This window comes from Myotis yumanensis, unplaced genomic scaffold (assembly GCF_028538775.1).
Source record: "Myotis yumanensis isolate MYYU_CA2020_CCGP unplaced genomic scaffold, mMyoYum1.0.hap1 SCAF_1, whole genome shotgun sequence".
NCBI classification, from domain to species: Eukaryota; Metazoa; Chordata; class Mammalia; order Chiroptera; family Vespertilionidae; genus Myotis; species Myotis yumanensis.
Window position 1 is genome coordinate 118,868,263 of NW_027223752.1, and position 18,589 is coordinate 118,886,851.

The 18,589-nt window shown below is 37.2% G+C and overlaps 1 protein-coding gene and 1 pseudogene across 6 annotated transcripts in view; one reads left to right on the forward strand and one right to left on the reverse strand.

Annotated features, from left to right (window-relative positions):
• LRRC49 (leucine rich repeat containing 49) overlaps positions 1-18,589 on the reverse strand; it is a 177,976-nt gene that overhangs the window by 28,528 nt on the left and 130,859 nt on the right. For 5 of the 6 annotated variants that reach the window (XM_070431160.1, XM_070431152.1, XM_070431175.1 and 2 more), the window contains 2 exons: positions 8,773-9,010; positions 7,209-7,394 (listed from right to left, as the gene is read on the reverse strand). In XM_070431160.1, the coding sequence (XP_070287261.1) occupies positions 7,209-7,394; positions 8,773-9,010 (424 nt within the window). The remainder of the gene's footprint in view (positions 1-7,208; positions 7,395-8,772; positions 9,011-18,589) is intronic. The other variant, XM_070431168.1, reaches the window with a different exon arrangement.
• LOC138998736 (eukaryotic translation initiation factor 4E pseudogene) lies at positions 12,286-13,157 on the forward strand (annotated as a pseudogene).

Consider the following 18,589-nt stretch of genomic DNA (forward strand, 5'->3'; position numbering starts at 1 on the left):
TACTATATCTAGCAAGGCTATCATTCAAAATAGATGGTGGGAAAAAAAAGCTTCCCAGACAAAAAAAAGCTAAAAGAGTCTGTCACCACCAAACCAGCACTGCAAGAAATGCTAAAGGGATTGCTGCAATGAGAAGAAAAAAATAGTGAAAGATATGCATAAAGAATTAAAATGGTAATAAATAAGTACCTATCAATAATAACCTTAAATTTAAATGGATTAAATGCTCCAATCAAAAGATACAGGGTAGACGAATAGGTACTAAAACATAATCTAAATATATGCTGTCTACAAGAGACCTACCTCAGAACAAAAGACTCACACAGGATGAGAGTGAAGGGATGAAATGAAAAATTTTTTTCCCTGAAAATAGAAACAAACAAAAGCTGGGGTGGCAATATTTATATCTGACAACAAAATACACTTCACATTGAAGGCCATCACAAGAGACAATAAAGATCACTACATAATATTAAAGGGATCAATCTAACAAGAGGTTATAACCCTGGTAAACATATATGCACTCAATATAGGAGCACTTAAATATATTTAAAAAAATTCTGGAGAACTTTAAGGGAGAGATTGACAGCAATGCTGTCATAGTAGGGGACTTTAACACCCTGCTAACTTCACTGGATAGATCTTCCAGACAAAAAATGAACAAGGAAACAGATACTGTAAATAACACACTATATCAGATAGATTTAATTGACATTTATAGAACATTTCACCCCAAAGCTGTAGAGTATATGTTCCTCTCAAGTAGACATGGGTCATTCTCAAATATAGACCACATGTTAGGATGCAAAATAAGTCTTTACAAGTTTAAGAAGATTAAAATCACATCAAGCATCTTTTCAGATCACAATGGAATGAAACAAGAATTTAACTGCAGTAAAAACACTCAAAAATTCAAAGACAGGGATGCTAAATAGCATTTTATTAAACAATGAATGGGTTACCAATGAGATCAAGAAAGAAATCAATAACTTCCTGGAAACAAATGAAAATGAACACATAACAACCTAAAATCTATGGGACTCAGCAGAGGTAGTCATGAGAGGGAGGTTCATAGCACTATAGGCATATCTCAAAAAACAAAAAAACGTAATAATAAACTTTTTAAGCCTACAACTTAACTAATTAGAAAGAGAACAACAAGAAAAGCCCAGAGTAAATACAAGAAAGGAAATAATAAAGATTAGAGCAGAAATAAGTGACATAGAGACTAACAAAACAATGATAATAATCAATGAAACCAAGACCTGGTTCTTTGAAAAGATAAACAAGATTGATAAATAAATAAAGATCTTTTGATAAATAAAGATTTTCAAATAAATAAAATCAGAAACAAAGGTGATGGAGTAACAACTGACACCACAGAAATACAAAGAATTGTAAGAAAATACTATGAACAACTATATGTCCACAAGTAGCTAGACAAGGTGGGTGAATTGAAAAAATTCCTAAAAATATACAATTTTCCAAAACTGAATCAAGCAGAATCAGAAAACCTGAATAGGTCAATAACAACTGATGAAACAAAAGCAACAATAAAAAAAAAAAAAATCCCAGCAAACAAAAGCGCTGGTCCAGATGGCTTCACTGGTGAGTTTCATTAAACCTTCAAAGAAGAACTAACACCTATTCTCCTCAAACTATTCCAAAAAAATACAAGAGGAAGGAATACTGCCAAGCCCTTTTTATGAGGCCAGCATTATCCTAACTGCAAAACCAGATAAAGACACTATGAAGAAAGAACTACATGTTTATATCCCTGATGAACACAGATGCTAAAATCTTCAACAAAATATTAGCAAATCACATCCAGCAATACATTAAAAAGATCATACATCATGAGCAAGTGGCATTTATTCCAGGCATGCAAGCATGGTACAATATTCACAAATCAATAAACATGATACATGACATAAATAAGTAAAAGATAAAAATCACATAATCATATCAATAGAGGTAGAAGTACTCTATAAAATCCAACACCCATCTACCTATCTATCTATCTATCTATCTAGATATATTTATAAAAAATCATATGCAAATTGACCTGACGGCAGAACAACTGGTCGCTATAATGTGCACTGACCACCAGGGGGCAGACGCTCAATGCAGGAGCTGCCCCCAGTCCACAGGCTCCGATTGCCTGATGGGGAATGGGGAACCAGGGCCAGGGGTTGGTTGGCAGCAGACACAGGTGGCAGGGGGTGGGGTCGGCAGCCAGAGAAGATTGGCCCTGATCACAGGCCAGGCCTAGGGACCCTACCCATGCACAAATTTCATGCTTCAGGCCTCTAGTTTTTTCTTACAAAAACTGTCAGCAAAGTGGAAATAGAGGGGTCATATTTCAACATAACAAAAGCCATATATGACAAACCTACAAGCCAACATCATACTTAATGGGTAAAACTGAAAACATTTCCCCTAAGAACAGGAACAAGACAGGGCTGTCCATTTTCACCACTCTTATTCCACATAGTACTGGAAGTCTTAGCCACAGTGATCAGACAAGAAGAAAACATAAAAGGCATCCAAACTTGAAAGGAGGAAGTAAAACTGTCATTATTTGCAGATGACATGATATTATACATAGAAAATCCTAAAGACTCCACCAAAAAACTACTAGGTTTAATAAATGAATTAGGAAATGTAGCAGGATACAAAATTAATACCCCCAAATCCATGACATTTTTATACACTAATAATGAGCTGTCAGAAAGAGAATCTAAACACACAATCCCATTTACCATTGCAACAAAAAAATTAAGATACTAAGAAATAAACTTAACCAAGGAGGTAAAAGACTTGTATTTAGAAAAGTAGAGGACGTTGAAAAAAGAGTTAAAGAAGATATAAACAAGTAGTAGAATATAACATGTTCATGGATTGGTAGAATTAACATCATTAAAATGTGCATACTACCCAAAGCAATCTACAGATTCAATGCAATCCCTATTAAAATACCAACAGCATATTTCACAGATCTAAAACAAATACTCCAAAATTTTGTATGGAACCAAAAAAATAAAAATAAAAAAGACCCAGAATAGCCACAGCAATCTTGAGAAAGAAGAACAAAGTTGGAGAGATAACAATACCAGATTTCCAGTTATACTACAAAGCCATGGTAATCAAAACAGCCAGGTACTGGCACAAGAACAGGCATATAGATCAATAGAACAGAACAGAGACTCCAGAAATTGACCCAAGCCATTATGCTCAATTAATATTTGACAAAGGAAGCAAGAGCATACAATGAATTCAAGACAGACTCTTCAATAAATGATGTTGGAAATATTGGACAGGTACATGCGAAAAAAATGAAACTGGACCAACTTACACCATACATAAGAATAAACTCAAAATGAATAAAAGACTTAAATGGAAGTCGTGAAACCATAAAAATCCAACAAGAAACCATAGCAAGAAAAATCTCAGACATCTCTCAGAGGAATATGTTTATGGATACATCTCCTAGGGCAAAGAAAACTAAGAAAAAAATAAACAATTGGGACTACATCAAAATAAAAAGCTTCTGCCCAGCAAAAGAAACCAATAATAAAATGGAAAGGGAACACACTGTATGGGAGAACATATTTGCCAATGACACATCTGATAAGCGGTTAATATCAAAACATACAAGGAACTCATACAACTTAACAAAAGGAAGACAAACAGTCCAATTAAAAAATGGGCAAATGACTTAGTTCTCCAAAAGTGGTAATTAGATGGCCAAGAAGCATATGAAAAATGCTCAAAGTCACAGATCATCAGAGATATGCAAATTAAAACGACAATTAAGTATCACCTCACACTGTCAGAATGGCTACCATCAACAAATCAACAAATGACAAGTGCTGGCGAGGATATGGAGAAAAGAGAACCCTAGCACACTGCTGGTGGGAATGTGGACTGTTGCAGCCATTATGGAAAACAGTATGGAGTTTCCTCAAAAATTAAATATGGGACTGCCATTTCACCCAGTGATCCCACTTCTAGAAATATATCCTAAGAGACTCGACATACCAATCAGAAAGAATGTATGCTCCCCTATGTTCATAGCAGCACTATTTACAATAGCTAATACAGGCAGTCCTCAGGTTATGTCGGACTCTACTCAACGTATGTTGTTTTGTGGTTACATCACCATCTCCCATTTATTTATATAAAAAAAAAAAGTTCCATCATTTCGACGTATGTACATATGTGCTTTATGTTTTTTAGTAGAGGCCCAGTGCATGAAATTCATGCACGGGGGGGGGGGGGGGGGGGGTGTGTCCCTCAGCCCAGCCTGCACCCTCTCCAATCTGGGACATCCCTCTCACAATCCAGGACTGCTGGCTCCCAACTGCTCACCTGCCTGCCTGCCTGCCTGATCACCCCTAACTGCTTCTGCCTGCCAGTCTGATCACCCCCTAACCCTCCCCTGCCAGCCTGATCGATGCCTAACTGCTCCCCTGCTGGCCCGATTGCCCCTAACTGCCCTCCCCTGCCAGCTTGGTCACCCCTAACTGCCCTCCTCTGCTGGCCTGGTCATCCCTAACTGTCCTCCCCTGTAGGCCTGGTCACTCCCAACTGCCCTCCCCTGTTGGCCCGGTCACCCCTAACTTCCTTCCCTTGCCAGCCTGGTCGCCCCTAACTGCCCTACCCTGCTGGCCTGGTTGCCCCCAACTGCCCTCCCCTGCAGGCCTGATTGCCCCTAACTGCCCTCCCCTGCTGGCCTGGTCACCCCTAACTGCCCTCCCTTGCCAGCCTGGTCGCCCCTAACTGCTCTCCCCTGCCACCCTGGTTGCCCCCAACTACCCTCCCCCTGCAGGCCTCGTCACCCCCAAATGCCCTCCCCTGTTGGCCCAGTCGCCCCTAACTGCCCTCCTCTGCTAGCCTGGTCACAACCAACTGCCCTCCCTTGCAGGCCTGGTCCCTCCCAACTGCTCTCCCCTGCAGGCCTGGTGCCCACAACTGCCCTCCCCTGTTGGCCATCTTTGACAACATGGGGGCGGCCATCTTGTGTGTTGGAGTGATGGTCAATTTGCATATTGTCTCTTTATTATATAGGGTTATTTATTTATCACAAGGTCAGGAATTGTTATCTTTCTTTTGATTTTTTTTTTTTTTACTGTTTCACTTCATTACTGCTGTGTATGTGCTCCATGTGAGTGACGTGGATGTTTATGTAGGTGGGTTCCGACTTATGGCGATTACGTTGCGCCGTAGGAACGGATCTCTGACATCACCTGAGGACCTACTATATATGGAAACAGCCATGAATGGATAGAAAAGCTGTGGTACATTTATACCATGGAATACTATGCAGCAGTAAAAAAAGAAGAATCTCTTATCCTATGAGACAGCCTGGAGGGACCTGGAGATGATCATGTTAAGTGAAATAAGTCAGTCAGAGAAAGACAAGTATTATATGACCTGACTCATATGTGGAATCTAAGTATCAAGATAACCTGATGAATGGAGTGGATTCAGAGACATATAAGCATGAAACAGAGCACAGAATCTCAGAGGGAAGGTAGGGGAGGGTCAGTGTGGGGGGGTAATCAGCAAAGATCTTGTATGCATATATGCATAACCCATGGACATGGACAATAGGGTACTGAAGGCCTGGGGCAAGAGGGGAGGTGGGCTGGAGGGGGTCAATGAAGGAAAAAGGGACATATGTACTACTTCCAACCATAGAGAATTATAAAAAAAAATGGCAAAACTAAAAAAAAACACACAACTTAAAATGATAATGAAGTATCACCTCACATCTGTCAGTCAGAATGCCTACCATCAACAAATCATGAACTGACAAGTGCTGGTGAGGACACAGAGAAAAGGGAACCCTGGTACACTGCTGGTGGGAATGCAGCCTGGTGCAGCCATTATGGAAAACAATATGCTGTTTCCTCAAAAAATTAAATATGGAACTGCCATTTTACCCAGTGAAGATATCCTAAGAAAGCTGAAACACCAATCAGAAAGAATATATGCATCCCTATGTTCATAGCAGCACAATTTACAATAGCTAAGATCTAGAAACAGCCCAGGTGCCCATCAAAAGATGAGTGGATAAAAAAAAAACCTTGTGGTACATTTACACAATGGAATACTATGCAGCAGTAAAAAAGAAGGATCTCTTACCCTTTGACACAACATGGAGGGACCTGGAAAGTATTATGCTAAGTGGAATAAGCCAGTGAGAGAAAGACAAATATCACATGATCTCATTCATATAATGAACAAAATTAACTGATAAACCAATAGATCCAGAGACACAGAAGCACAGAACAGACTGTGGAATCTCAGAGGGAAGGTGGGGGTGGATGGGTGGGTGGGAAGAGATCAACCAAAGAACTTGTATGCATAATGCATAACCTATGAACACAGACAATAGTGTGGTGAAGGCCTGGTGTGGGGGGTGAGGGGACCTAGAAGAGGTCAATGGGGGGGAAGGGGACATGTGTAATACTTTCAACAATAATGATTTAGTTAAAAAAATTCAAAGATCATGAATGGAGAGAGATAAAAACTTTGATGAGAGAGAAACATCATCGATTTCAGCGGTTCTCAACCTGTGGGTCGCCACCCCTGAAAATACATCCTGCATATCAGATATTTACATTACGATTCATAACAGTAGCAAAATTACAGTTATGAAGTAGCAATGAAAATAATTTTATGGTTGGGGGTCACCACAACATGAGGAACTGTATTAAAGGGTGGTGGCATTAGGAAGGTTGAGAACCACTGGATTAGATGAATCTTGCATGCCCCCTCCTGGGTATCAAGCCCAAAAGCCGGGCATGTGCCCTGACTGGGAATCAAACCAGTGACCTCTTGGTTCATGGGTCAATGCTCAACCACTGAGCCACACAGCTGGGCTTCTCCTTTTTTTTTTTTTTTTTAACTGTCAACCTACCAACTTTTTACATCTCTGAATGCTTACAAACAACAGTAAAAGTATTTACTATTCATCATGACCTGGTTACTATTTTATTTTCAAAATTTTCTAGTGCTTTAGAAGATTTAGAATAAATAGTTTTTAGCTTTTTGACATTTTAACTGTCAAGATTTGGGGAAAAACAACTACAATATTTCTCAAAAATTCCAACATGGTTACTTAAATTCCTGACCACTTGTATGACCATTTCCCTAAAAACGAACCCTTTCGTTACACAGTTACTTAGTGTTAGGCTTACCTCTGTCCCATTTATTTTCTGCATATTAAAATGGCTCAGCCTAAATAGTACATAGTATTTCCAGAGTGTAAAATTGACAACTGGATTTCCTTGAGGATCAATTGTCAACTGGTCAATACGATGGAGTTGTGCTAATGCGTTAAACTGTTGTAGCATTGCAAGATTGGTTTCCTTGAATTTAAGGTGCTGCAATAATAAAACACACACAAAAAAGCTGACCATTAAATTTAACCATCTTAAAATAGTTACATTTAAACTTCACTAATTATTCCCTAAGTAAATCTGTAAACTTTAGGCTTAGCTAATATGTTTTCAATTACATTAAGTCAACTGAATCTACTAAACCTTACCTACCTTTAATCCAGCGGTTCTCAACCTGTGGGTCGTGACCCCTTTGGTGGTCAAACGACCCTTTCACAGGGGTTGCCTAAGACCATCCTGCATATCAGATATTTACATTATGATTCATAACAGTAGCAACATTACAGTTATGAAGTAGCAACTAAAATAATTTTATGGTTGGGTCACAACATGAGGAACTGTATTTAAAGGGCCAGAAGGTTGAGAACCACTGCTTAATCTATCTAATACATCACTGATGAATTCCATTAAACCATCCAATATTGGATTCAAAATGATTTCCATTTTTCAAAGGATATCTCCCCATTTATTAATAAACTAAGATCCTTAAAAATTACATAAACACAATAACTCATTAAAATTAATTGTATATACTTTTTGCTAAAATTAAAACTACAAAGAAATCATTAATATTAAAATTTTAAGAATTTTATAAATGCAGGGTTCACAATGCTTCTGAGAGAACTAGTTAGGTGTTATACCTGCATCTTGCCAATTACTATGCAGGCTAGTTAAACTGGCTACAGGAACATCAAGTCACAAAACCTGAAAAGCTAATGTAGGTGTTCTGTCTGTGAAATTGGATGTTCTTTTCTAAACATACTATCTTCACTTCTATCTATCTTATTTAGGGAGACTGATATGGGGAAAAACAACTTATAAAAGGCCTAACAGAGAATAACATAACAATAATAACTCAAGAAAGAATGCATATAAATGACAGTTTCTGCAAATGCATACCAATAAATAATACAATAATACCATAACTGGAAAAGGCTAACTCTCAAAGTAATCATTTTATATGTTGCTAGGGGACTACTGTAAACATTATGTTAAAATGTACATGTCCCAATAACACCAGGTACAATAAATGAATATATAATATGTGGTCAGGTGAGGTCCTGTTGAATGCTTCTTTAAAAAGTAGAAATAAACAATTTGAATAAAATTATACTAGTTCTTTATACTTCATACAGAATCATTTTCTAGACAGATAATTTCCAATATTAACTGAAAGCTTCAAGGGCATTTATAAATAATAATTTAAATCCCAGGTCCATAAAATTAACACAAAAGCTTAGTCTCCCTGCCAGATAGAAACTCCATAAATAATAAAAACATACTATCAGTTTAGGTATTTAGCCTAAACATACAAGTCATGACTGAGAATGATTCAAATAGACTACTAAAAGTAAGTATTTACCAGAGAATTAGGGAACTTCATCTTCAATTTAGGAAGCACTTGGACGATTTCATCAAATTCTATGAAAGTGAAGGACACTGTTGTCACCATTCCTGCTGTTTGAATGCTCCAATTCCGATCTAGAGATTCCAGTGCTCCTGAGCCATACAGGGAAAGCGTGTCCCCATCCACATCAACAAGGTGCGTGTCTGTGCCAGATAAGGCTTGTAAAGCATTGTTGAGTACTGAGTCCAGAGACCTGGAAAAGCCAACATACAATTTTAAATGATAGTCTTATCATGCAAAGTAAAAAACAGACTATAAAGACCTGTTGGAAAAGGTATTTAAAATTCTATATTCACTTTTTCATTTAAATAATTAAACCCAGAGTACCAAAGACTAATTTTCAATAGAATATCTGAAAGTTTTAGATCTTCTGGTCATATATATTTTATTTTTATTGTTGACACTATTCCAGATGTTCCATTTTCTCCCACCCCCTTTGCCTGCCTCCACCCAGTCCCCACCCCTTTTTCCCTCTGGCCATCACCACACTGTTGTCAGTGGCTATGTGTTATGGATATATGTTCTTTGACTAATTCCTTCAATCAAGTTCTACCCTCCTCCCCACTTCTAGACATATACAGGGTGTCCCAAAAAATGTATATACACTTTAACAGCTGATAGATAAATTTTGAAAATGCAATGTACTTTAACAAACACTGCCTTTATAATTATTCAAAATTTGTATATACATTTTTTGGAACACCCTATATTTTAATTAAAAAAGAGGCACATGTGCATAAAAAAATAACACCTTTAAACCCAAATGTTTTATGTCAATGAAAAATAATTGATATTCTATTTAGTTTTAAAGCAATCCATTTAATGTATCATAGATGTTTTCATGGCAATACAAATAGATTTTTGTAATCTATAAAGTATTCCACTGTCCAGCTGGAAAAAAAACACACACACATTTTACAAAACACTATTTCTATACCAAGAACCATATACTATCCTATCCTATATAATAAAAGGCTAATATGCAAATAGACCAAATGGTGGAACCGGAACCAAAACAACCGAACAACCAGTAGCTATGATGTGCGCTGACCACCAGGGGGCATGCGCGGAACATGGTGGACGTTGGCCGTGATGGGATAGTGGAGCAGGTGAGCGGGGGCACACCCACAGCCGGCGCGGAAGCCACAGCTCACACCCACTGCCTACAGCAGCCTCTCGGCCCACAGTTCCTTTCAAGGTGCATGAATTCGTGCACTGGGCCCCTAGCAAAAATATTTATAGAACACTTGGTAAGACATAAAATAACTCTTAACAATAGTTCATCTCTCAGAAGTTGGGTTAAAGGGTAACTTTCTATTTTTGAATACTTGTTTAAAATTTTGCATGTGTATACCACATTTATAAGCAGTAAAATTAATCAAAATTTCTTCCCCATTTTGAAATAAGAAATGATGAAAAATAATCCATTACTTATATAATGTGTACACATACACAATCACCTCACATACACTACTCAATATGAAAGTTGTTACTATTTTCAAAGTAGGAGCCACATTTTCTGTAAAGGTTACTTAAATGATAGCCAGAGAAGAAAAGAAATAGCTTGATTCAACTCAAATGTTCTGTTTCTTCCAGTCTCAAAACTGAAACAATGTTTGGCTTTTGTTCCATGTGTTTTCATTCTGGCACTTTTACTTTCAGATTTGCCCTTACTAATATTAGTGCTTTGCTCCCCTTTGTGCTTCTATGGACTTTTGCACACTTCTCCAATAAAGCACTTCTCATACTGCACCATAATTGCATGTCTGCAATTCTGTCACCTCTATCAGATAGTGGGTTCCTCAAGGCTAAAGACTACATTTTTTCATATTTGTGGGCCTGGGGCCTAGTAATGGGCTTTTCACAATGTATATTGAATAAATGCATGATTAAAAACCTTAAAAATTTGTATAATGGTGCTGTTGCAGGATAAAGCTGAAAAACCATCACCCTGTTGGTTTATCAAGTTTTACTAGACTTATGTGAACGTATATCAGAGCCACCAGCAATTTTCAACCTTTTTCATCTCCTGGCACATATAAATTTATTACTAAAACTTGGCAGCACACTAAAAAATATATTTTTTTCCAAACTAGCAAATAAATAGGTATAATTTTGATTCATTCACACTGGATAGCCATTGTGTTGGCTGTTGTCATTTTTTTATTTTACAATCTAATGGAAAAGAGGTCAGTGCCCTGACTAAGTAGTCAGGTATTGCATATTTTAAAAATTCTTGTGGCACACTGGTTGAAAATAAATAATAAGCTGGCTAATAACCTCAGTCAACTCTAAGTCAATATATGACATAAAGGCTTGATTTCTGCCAGTCTGGTGCTTAAGACAATGATTATATGAAAACTAGAGGCCAGGTGCACGACATTCGTGCACTGGCGGGGGGAGGTTCCCTCAGCCCAGCCTACACCCTCTCACAGTCCGGGACACCCGAGGGGTCCTTAGCACTGCCTCGGAGGCGGGAGAGGCTCCCACTACCTCTGCTGCACTTCCTAGCCGTGAGCCCAGCTTCTGGCTGAGCGGTGTTCCCCTGTGGGAGCACACTGACCACCAGGGGGAAGCTCCTGCATTGAGCATCTGCCCCCTGGTGGTCAGTGTACATCATAGTGACCAGTCATTCCGCCGTTTGGTCGATTTGCATATTAGGGTTTTATTATATAGGATAATCAAACATTCAATGAGCAGTAGTATATGAATAATCTTATGAGAATCCTATAAAGGTAAAGGCTGATAATAGAACAAAAATAAGATGAGAATTAAGAGTTCCTCATATTGTGCTTTGTATGATAGATTTGTATTGAGTTATGTAGAGTATATAATTATTTCTGGAATAAGAAGAAGGATAGAAGTTACATTTCACTGCCACTAAAATAAAGAAGGCTTGATGAAAAGGATGCCCCTGTTATAGCACTTCCCACCTTGCACAGCAATTACCATTTACTTGTCTTTTATCACAAAATATGGTGATCCTTAAGGGCTCAAACTTAGTCATATTCACTGTAGTAGAACCAGCATCTAGCACAGCTCCTAGCACATGTGCTCAATAATATTTCTCAAGTGAATTAATGAAGTAAGACAATTAGGATTTTTTATGAGTATCTATTACATTTTATAAAGGCTTTCCAACCATAAGCTGTGGTTTGAACAAAGGGGCAGAAACAGTGATACAGACACAGATTGGATTATTGAGAAATATTCTCAGCTGAGGCAATGGCAAATAATGAAAAAGTAAGGTAAAGGAAGCAAAAAAAAAAAACAAGTAGGTAGTTGATGCTTGATGGCCATGATTCTCAGCAAAAGAAGTGGATTTTAATGTAAAAATGATGGGAAATCAGAGCTATGTACCAAAAACATAAGTAAATCCTTTGAGAAGTGGTGTTATTTTATATCATATATTTGAAAGTATCTTGCTTTTCTTTGTCCACATGATTAAAAGTTTAAGAGCGATCTAAGATGGCAACTGTGGAATCGGAAACCACTCCTACTCCTAATCCCCCACATACAGAAGAAGAAAAACAGAATTTAACCAGGCGGTTGCTAACCCACAAAACTATACCAAATATCCTTTACAGAACAGATGGGCACTGTTTTGTTTTGTTTTTTGAAAAATGACAAAACTTGGCAAGCCAACCATTGGCTGATCTTTGAGTTTGATCTCTAAGTTGAAGACTTTTGGGCTCTTCTACAACCATATCCAGTTGTCTAGTAATTTAATGTCTGGCTGTGACTACTTACTTTTTCAGAAGAGTATTGAGCCTATGTGGGAAGATGATAGAAGCAAATGAGGAGGACAAAGGCTAAGTACATTGAACAAACAGCAGAGACAAAGTGTCCTCAAATGCTTTTGCCTAGAGACACTGCCATGACTTATTGAAGAATCCTTTTTAAAAATATATATTTTTTACTGATATCTGAGAGGAAGGGAGAGTGAGAAACAACAATGATGAGAGAGAATCGTTGATTGGCTGCCTCCTGCACACCCCCTACTAGGAATAGAACCTGAAACCCTGCATGTGCCCTTGACAGGAATCAAACCCAGGATCCCCTCAGTTCGCAGGCTGATGCTCTATCCACTGAGCCAAACCAGTTAGGGCTGGAGATCTTTTGATGACCATAGTAAAGCTGTTACTAATGTTAGAGCTAAAGGTGATAAGATAGCAAAATGGATTACTGAATGTGAATACAGAGAAGCTATTACATATATAGGGAGGGTACACAAGGAAAGGTTAGGACTTCCTCCAAAGATAATGACTGGATATTAGTCCCTTGCAGATGCAGCTGCTACTAAGAGCAGCTCTACCGCTAAAAAGAAGTCTGATGTTTAAGAAGAGACATCTTCTGAGTATTCTCATAGGAAACTGGATCAAGCAATTGAGATTGGGGAGCTGAACCACAGCCTTTTCAAAAGCAGAGTGGACTGCATTTAAATTTGATTTTCATCTAAATGTTGCTAAGATATGAGAAGTCACATTTGGCTTTGTCTTGCACTTCTGTATTAATTTAAAAACAATTCTTTTAGTTAGAGTGTCCACTTATCCCAATCAAAGAATTATAGTCTACATTGTCCCCAGAATCCATAAATGTGTTCCTGGCCCACTCAGTAATAGCTTACAAACACAGTTTACCCATCCATAAGATTAACAAAGAACTTGTATTTCTAAACCTTACAGGAAAAGTATTCTGTTTATGTTCCGTTGTATGGAGGACTATATTTTACTGGTTTGAAAGAGTATGATGGAGACAGTTTTCTAGCAATTTTCTTTGTTTTGTTTGACACCCTTGTCTTGGACATTCTTGCTGATGGCTGCTAGATTTTAATTTATTTGTTTCCCTATTTGATCACATTAGTGATTTGATTTTAGTGTTTCATTTGTTTTTTTCTTCATGTAACATTGATGAAGGCTCCAAGAATATGACACAAAAGTGGAATAAAAATTAATTTTGGGGATTCTTTGGTAATTTTTTTTTTTGTAACTACAAATCTTTGCTACAGATTTATGCATTTCATTCAAATCAGTGATCTATGTTTGTGTAATTTCCTAAACATAATTGTGGACTATAAAAATGTAACATCATAATTACATTCCTAATTAGAATTAGTATGTCTGCATCTATATCTTTATACTGTATTTTTAAGCACTTTATATTACTTAGGTTATTTTGTTTTGGTTAAAAAATGTCTCAAGTAGAAAAGCAGTCCCATTCATATTAGGACACTGCACAAAACTATACATAAAATGTGTATGTGAATTTTATTTTAGACAACTAGATTTGTTCATTTATTTCTCTATCTCTATAGAAGGTAGTACTTCTTACTGCAAGTACTTGTGTTTTCTTTAGTAGTATCTTCCACATGAACAGCGTTAAGTTTGGAGCACTATTTGATTATTATGTTTATTACAATTTTTAATAAATTAAATAGGTAGCATCATATAGAAGGAAGTAAAAAAGAATATCAACTATAAAATAAAACTATAACATTAGAAAAGGATAATTTATTTTGTTTAAAGTTTTGTTAAGCAAATTGTTGGGAAAATAAGTGAAAAAATAAGCCTACATTCAGCAAAAACAGTCGTATAGTTACAAAACAAATCAGAAGTAATCTCCAATTTATATAGATCTGACATGGACATTCAGTACAAACAAATGGAAAGTTTTCTGGGCTGTAGGTAGGTTCATCCTTCTCAATAGGAAATACAGAACCTGTTAAATAAGTCATGTAATACCTAAGCCACATCAGTTATTTTCTGAATGAGGCTTGAGTTTAGCCTCTGGCCAATACAGAACAGAGGAATCTGTTCCTCAGGAAAGGTGTGCTCTGAGAGTTCCATAAGAAATAGAAAGTTTACTAAGCAATGTTTCTATGTTGAGGATTGTCCTTTCAGTTGTCCTTGTATGATTGGTAATATGTCCACATTTTTTTATTCATATATATATGAATATTTATTCACTAAACATTTGCTGGAAACCCATTATATACAGGGCACGATAGATAGATAGATATCCTAAGAATTATGGTAAAGGGCAACAAAATCATCTGTACTGATAAGGATAATCAATATAGAAATCATGTACAAGTTTTTGGATATATCAAAATTTTTCTTCACTTTTATTGGGTTATGGTCCCAGAAATATAAATGCTCTAATCATACTCTGGAATTCACTTAATAAACACATGGAATATAATTTCTCAACGAAAATGACCTCACCTCATCAAATAAAAAGGTCAATCTGAAGAGCTTATTATGTGTTAGGTATTGTGTAGGCCATCTATACTAATAAAAGGGTAATATGCTAATTAGACTGGACATCTTCCAGACGTCCTTCCGGACAAAGCCATGGTGGCAGGGGCCAAGGCAGAGGCGGTTAGGGGCGATCAGGCTGGCAGGCAGAGGTGATTAGGGGCAATCAGGCAGGCAGGCAGAGGCGGTTAGGGGTGATCAGGCAGGCAGGCAGAGGCAGTTGGGGTGATCAGGCAGGCAGGGGAGCAGTTAGGGGCATCAGGCAGGCAGGCAGGTGAGCAGTTAGGAGCCAGCAGTCCCAGATTGTGAGAGGGATGTCCTGGATTGGAGAGGGTGCAGGCTGGGCTGAGGGACCCCCTCCTCCCCCCATGTATGAATTTTGTGCACTGGGCCTCTAGTAGGAATATAAAAATAAACTAAGACCTATTTGCTCTTAAAGCTATCTCAGTCTGGATGGATGGTGGTGAGCAAGATAAATTTAGACATTAATATAACATGCTTATTATCAATAATGAATATTTAAGTGATATGCTTTGGGAATACAGAGGAAGGAATTATTTATTATTCTAGAGGGGAGAGGTCAGGTTTCAAAAGGAGGCAGCATTTGAAGTGGTCCTTGAAAGATTAATAGAATTACATCAGAAGTAGAGGGAGGAAGCACAATTTAGGTAAGAAAAACAGAAAAAAGAAAGGCACAGAAGCCTAATTATGTATAACATTCAGTTAAGAACAATTTCAATATGGCTGGAACACTGCAACATAGGACGGGACAGTGAAACGTATGGGAGGGAGCAGTAGCTGAAGATGAAGCTGGAAAGTCAGATTTTATCCTCTAAGTTTGAGGAGCAAAAAAAAAAAAAAGATTTTTAAATAAAAAGTAATAGGACATATTCAACACAAGGTTTTAATCACCTCTAATGTGCCATGCATGGAGCTAGATGCTAGTGTTAGGGATACAAAGATGAATAAAATATGTCTCTGACCACTAGGACCCATTTGAGACAGGTTGTTCCATTTTGTGGAGGATGTAGGAGTGAAAGGCTTGATGAACAGAGATTAGTAGGAAGCTCGGTGCAATAGTGTGATTAGACCATATAAAAGCATAATCAGAAAGAGGGTATGGTGTGGTGGAAATGGCATTGGCAAGATAATCAGACAGACCTTAGTTCCAATCCTAGAATGCCATTGATAAACATGACTTTGGGGGCAAGTTATTTAATTTCTTTGTAGTTTCAGTATTCTGGTGTGTAAAATGGTGATCCTCATACATGTTTTTTCAAAGTTGTTATGGAGACTAAAAATAATATTCTAAACCATACTTAGCTCAATACATTTTAGTGATTACTATTAATAAAAGAAGAGAACCAGATATTTAAGAGAAAATAAAAGTGGGTTTGGCTCAGTGCATAGAGTGTCGGCCTGCGGACTGAAGGGTCCCAGGTTTGATTCCAGTCAAGGGCAGATATTTAAGTTGCAAGCCCTGGTCAGGGTGTATGTGGGAGGCAACCAATCAATGTGTCTCCCTCCCATGGATGTTTCTCTCTCTCTCTGCCTCTTCCCCTTCCTCCCCTCTCTAAAAAAATCAATGGAAAAATATCCTCAGGTGAGGATTAACATTTAAAAAAGTGGGACTTAGTGACTGATTGCAGGGAATGAAGGAGAGGGAGGAATCAAGTATGATTCAAATGTTTTAGAGCAGGTGACTGAGTCACCTGGCCCAGTATCTTCTACAAAGGGTCTATGTTTTACAATTTGTTTTCCCATGAAGTCAAATACACTTCCATGGATATATCCCAATTAAAATATTATTTCTATAACAGTAGGCAGTCTGCCATCAAATAGGAATTCTCTTCAAGATTATTAGTGGTTAATCCAAACATTATTTATTCAACTATCTTTATAAGAACTAATCAGAAAAATATTCTATGCCTTCTTGGTTAGTAAAGGACTCTAAGATAGGGAGATTAATATATATATATTAATTATAGTTGACATCAAATAGCATATTAATTTCAGGTACACAACATAGTAATGAGACATTTATATACCTTATGAAGTACAGGGTGATTAACTTAATGCAATAAAGAGTTGACTCCCTGAAAACCAGGTTAAAAGGAGAATATACTCTTAAATGCTTAAATGGGAAAAAGAGTATTTCAGATAATTATGGGTTCTTTTGGCATATTTTGAAAACATCTTTAGGCTTTCTATAATGGTTAGAACAGAAAGACTTAACATATTTCAGATAATTGTTTTCCCAATGAATAAGTGGTGCTGATTCCTATAATAATGTATTTTATGGATTTCGAATGCAACATTTGTAGGTGTGGAAATTCATTTTATGCATTCTATTTTATTATAGTAGTGTTGGCTAAAATACCCCAGTGTTCATAGACAGGAAATGACCAAAAATAAACCAGCTTCACTACACGCATCCAATGTAAGCAAAGAAAACATTACACCAAGTACTTTCCCATTTCTGGCAGGAAAGAAACCTGCAATGTGTCACTTTACTGTAAAGCTGTCCCGAGGACAGTGAGCAGTAAAAAAATTGATGGGATATAGCAAAGTTTTATGGAATTTCTTTCTTGAATGTGCCTATCATTTTTTCATGGTACTTGTTTCCTGGCATTTAGTTACACACCCATACACTAAAGGTCACAGACATTGTAACACAAGAATTAGCCACCTTTTTGGCATTATGAAATACTAAAGACTATAAATGGGATTGTTAAAAATGGAAAATCTATGTAATATTTTTAAAAAGCAAATCAGAACTCTAAGGAGGACACACTTTGTAGCCCTCTGACTAGCTTTCTACCTTCAGAAAGAACCAGGCTTATATCTTTCCAGAAAGATGAAATTTAATTATATTTTTAAAGACTTGCAGATAATGTAGTAATACAACTTGTAATATTTAAAACACTTCACTTTGTACTTTCAGATAAAATAGACTGAGCAATTGTGTTTGAAACCTCTCCCTTTTAGAGCCCATTAAAGAAACTAAAATGGTATAAACCCAACAAAACAATTACAAAGAGGGGGACAATCTGTAGCAAGAAGTTTCAGCAAATTTCTGGATGCTGGAAAGTGAAAAATGTTGAGTGATGAGGAAACACAAAGGAAACTATAGCTTTGAATATGCCCTGGAAACAACAAAGATAGCAGCCAAACTGCCCAGTAGAGCTTTGAAAAGGAAAGAACAGTAGATATGTTGGAAGATGGGAGTGAGAAGTGACACTGAACATGGGGACATTAATTGAAGATCTATAATTGGACTATCTACTTCTCCCACTACCAATAAAACAGTCAGGCAGAGTAGCATTAAAATCAGTGGGAAAAAGAAAGAATACTCAATAAATAACACTAGGGTAACGGGCTATTCTTGTAGGAGAAAAACAACAAAATCAGATTTCAACCTCAAACTTAAAAATCATATGTCTGAGATTTTGCTGCCTGTGAATTCCTCTAGTATTTTTATGGTTTTCCGTCTCATGTTTAAGTCCTTTGTCCAT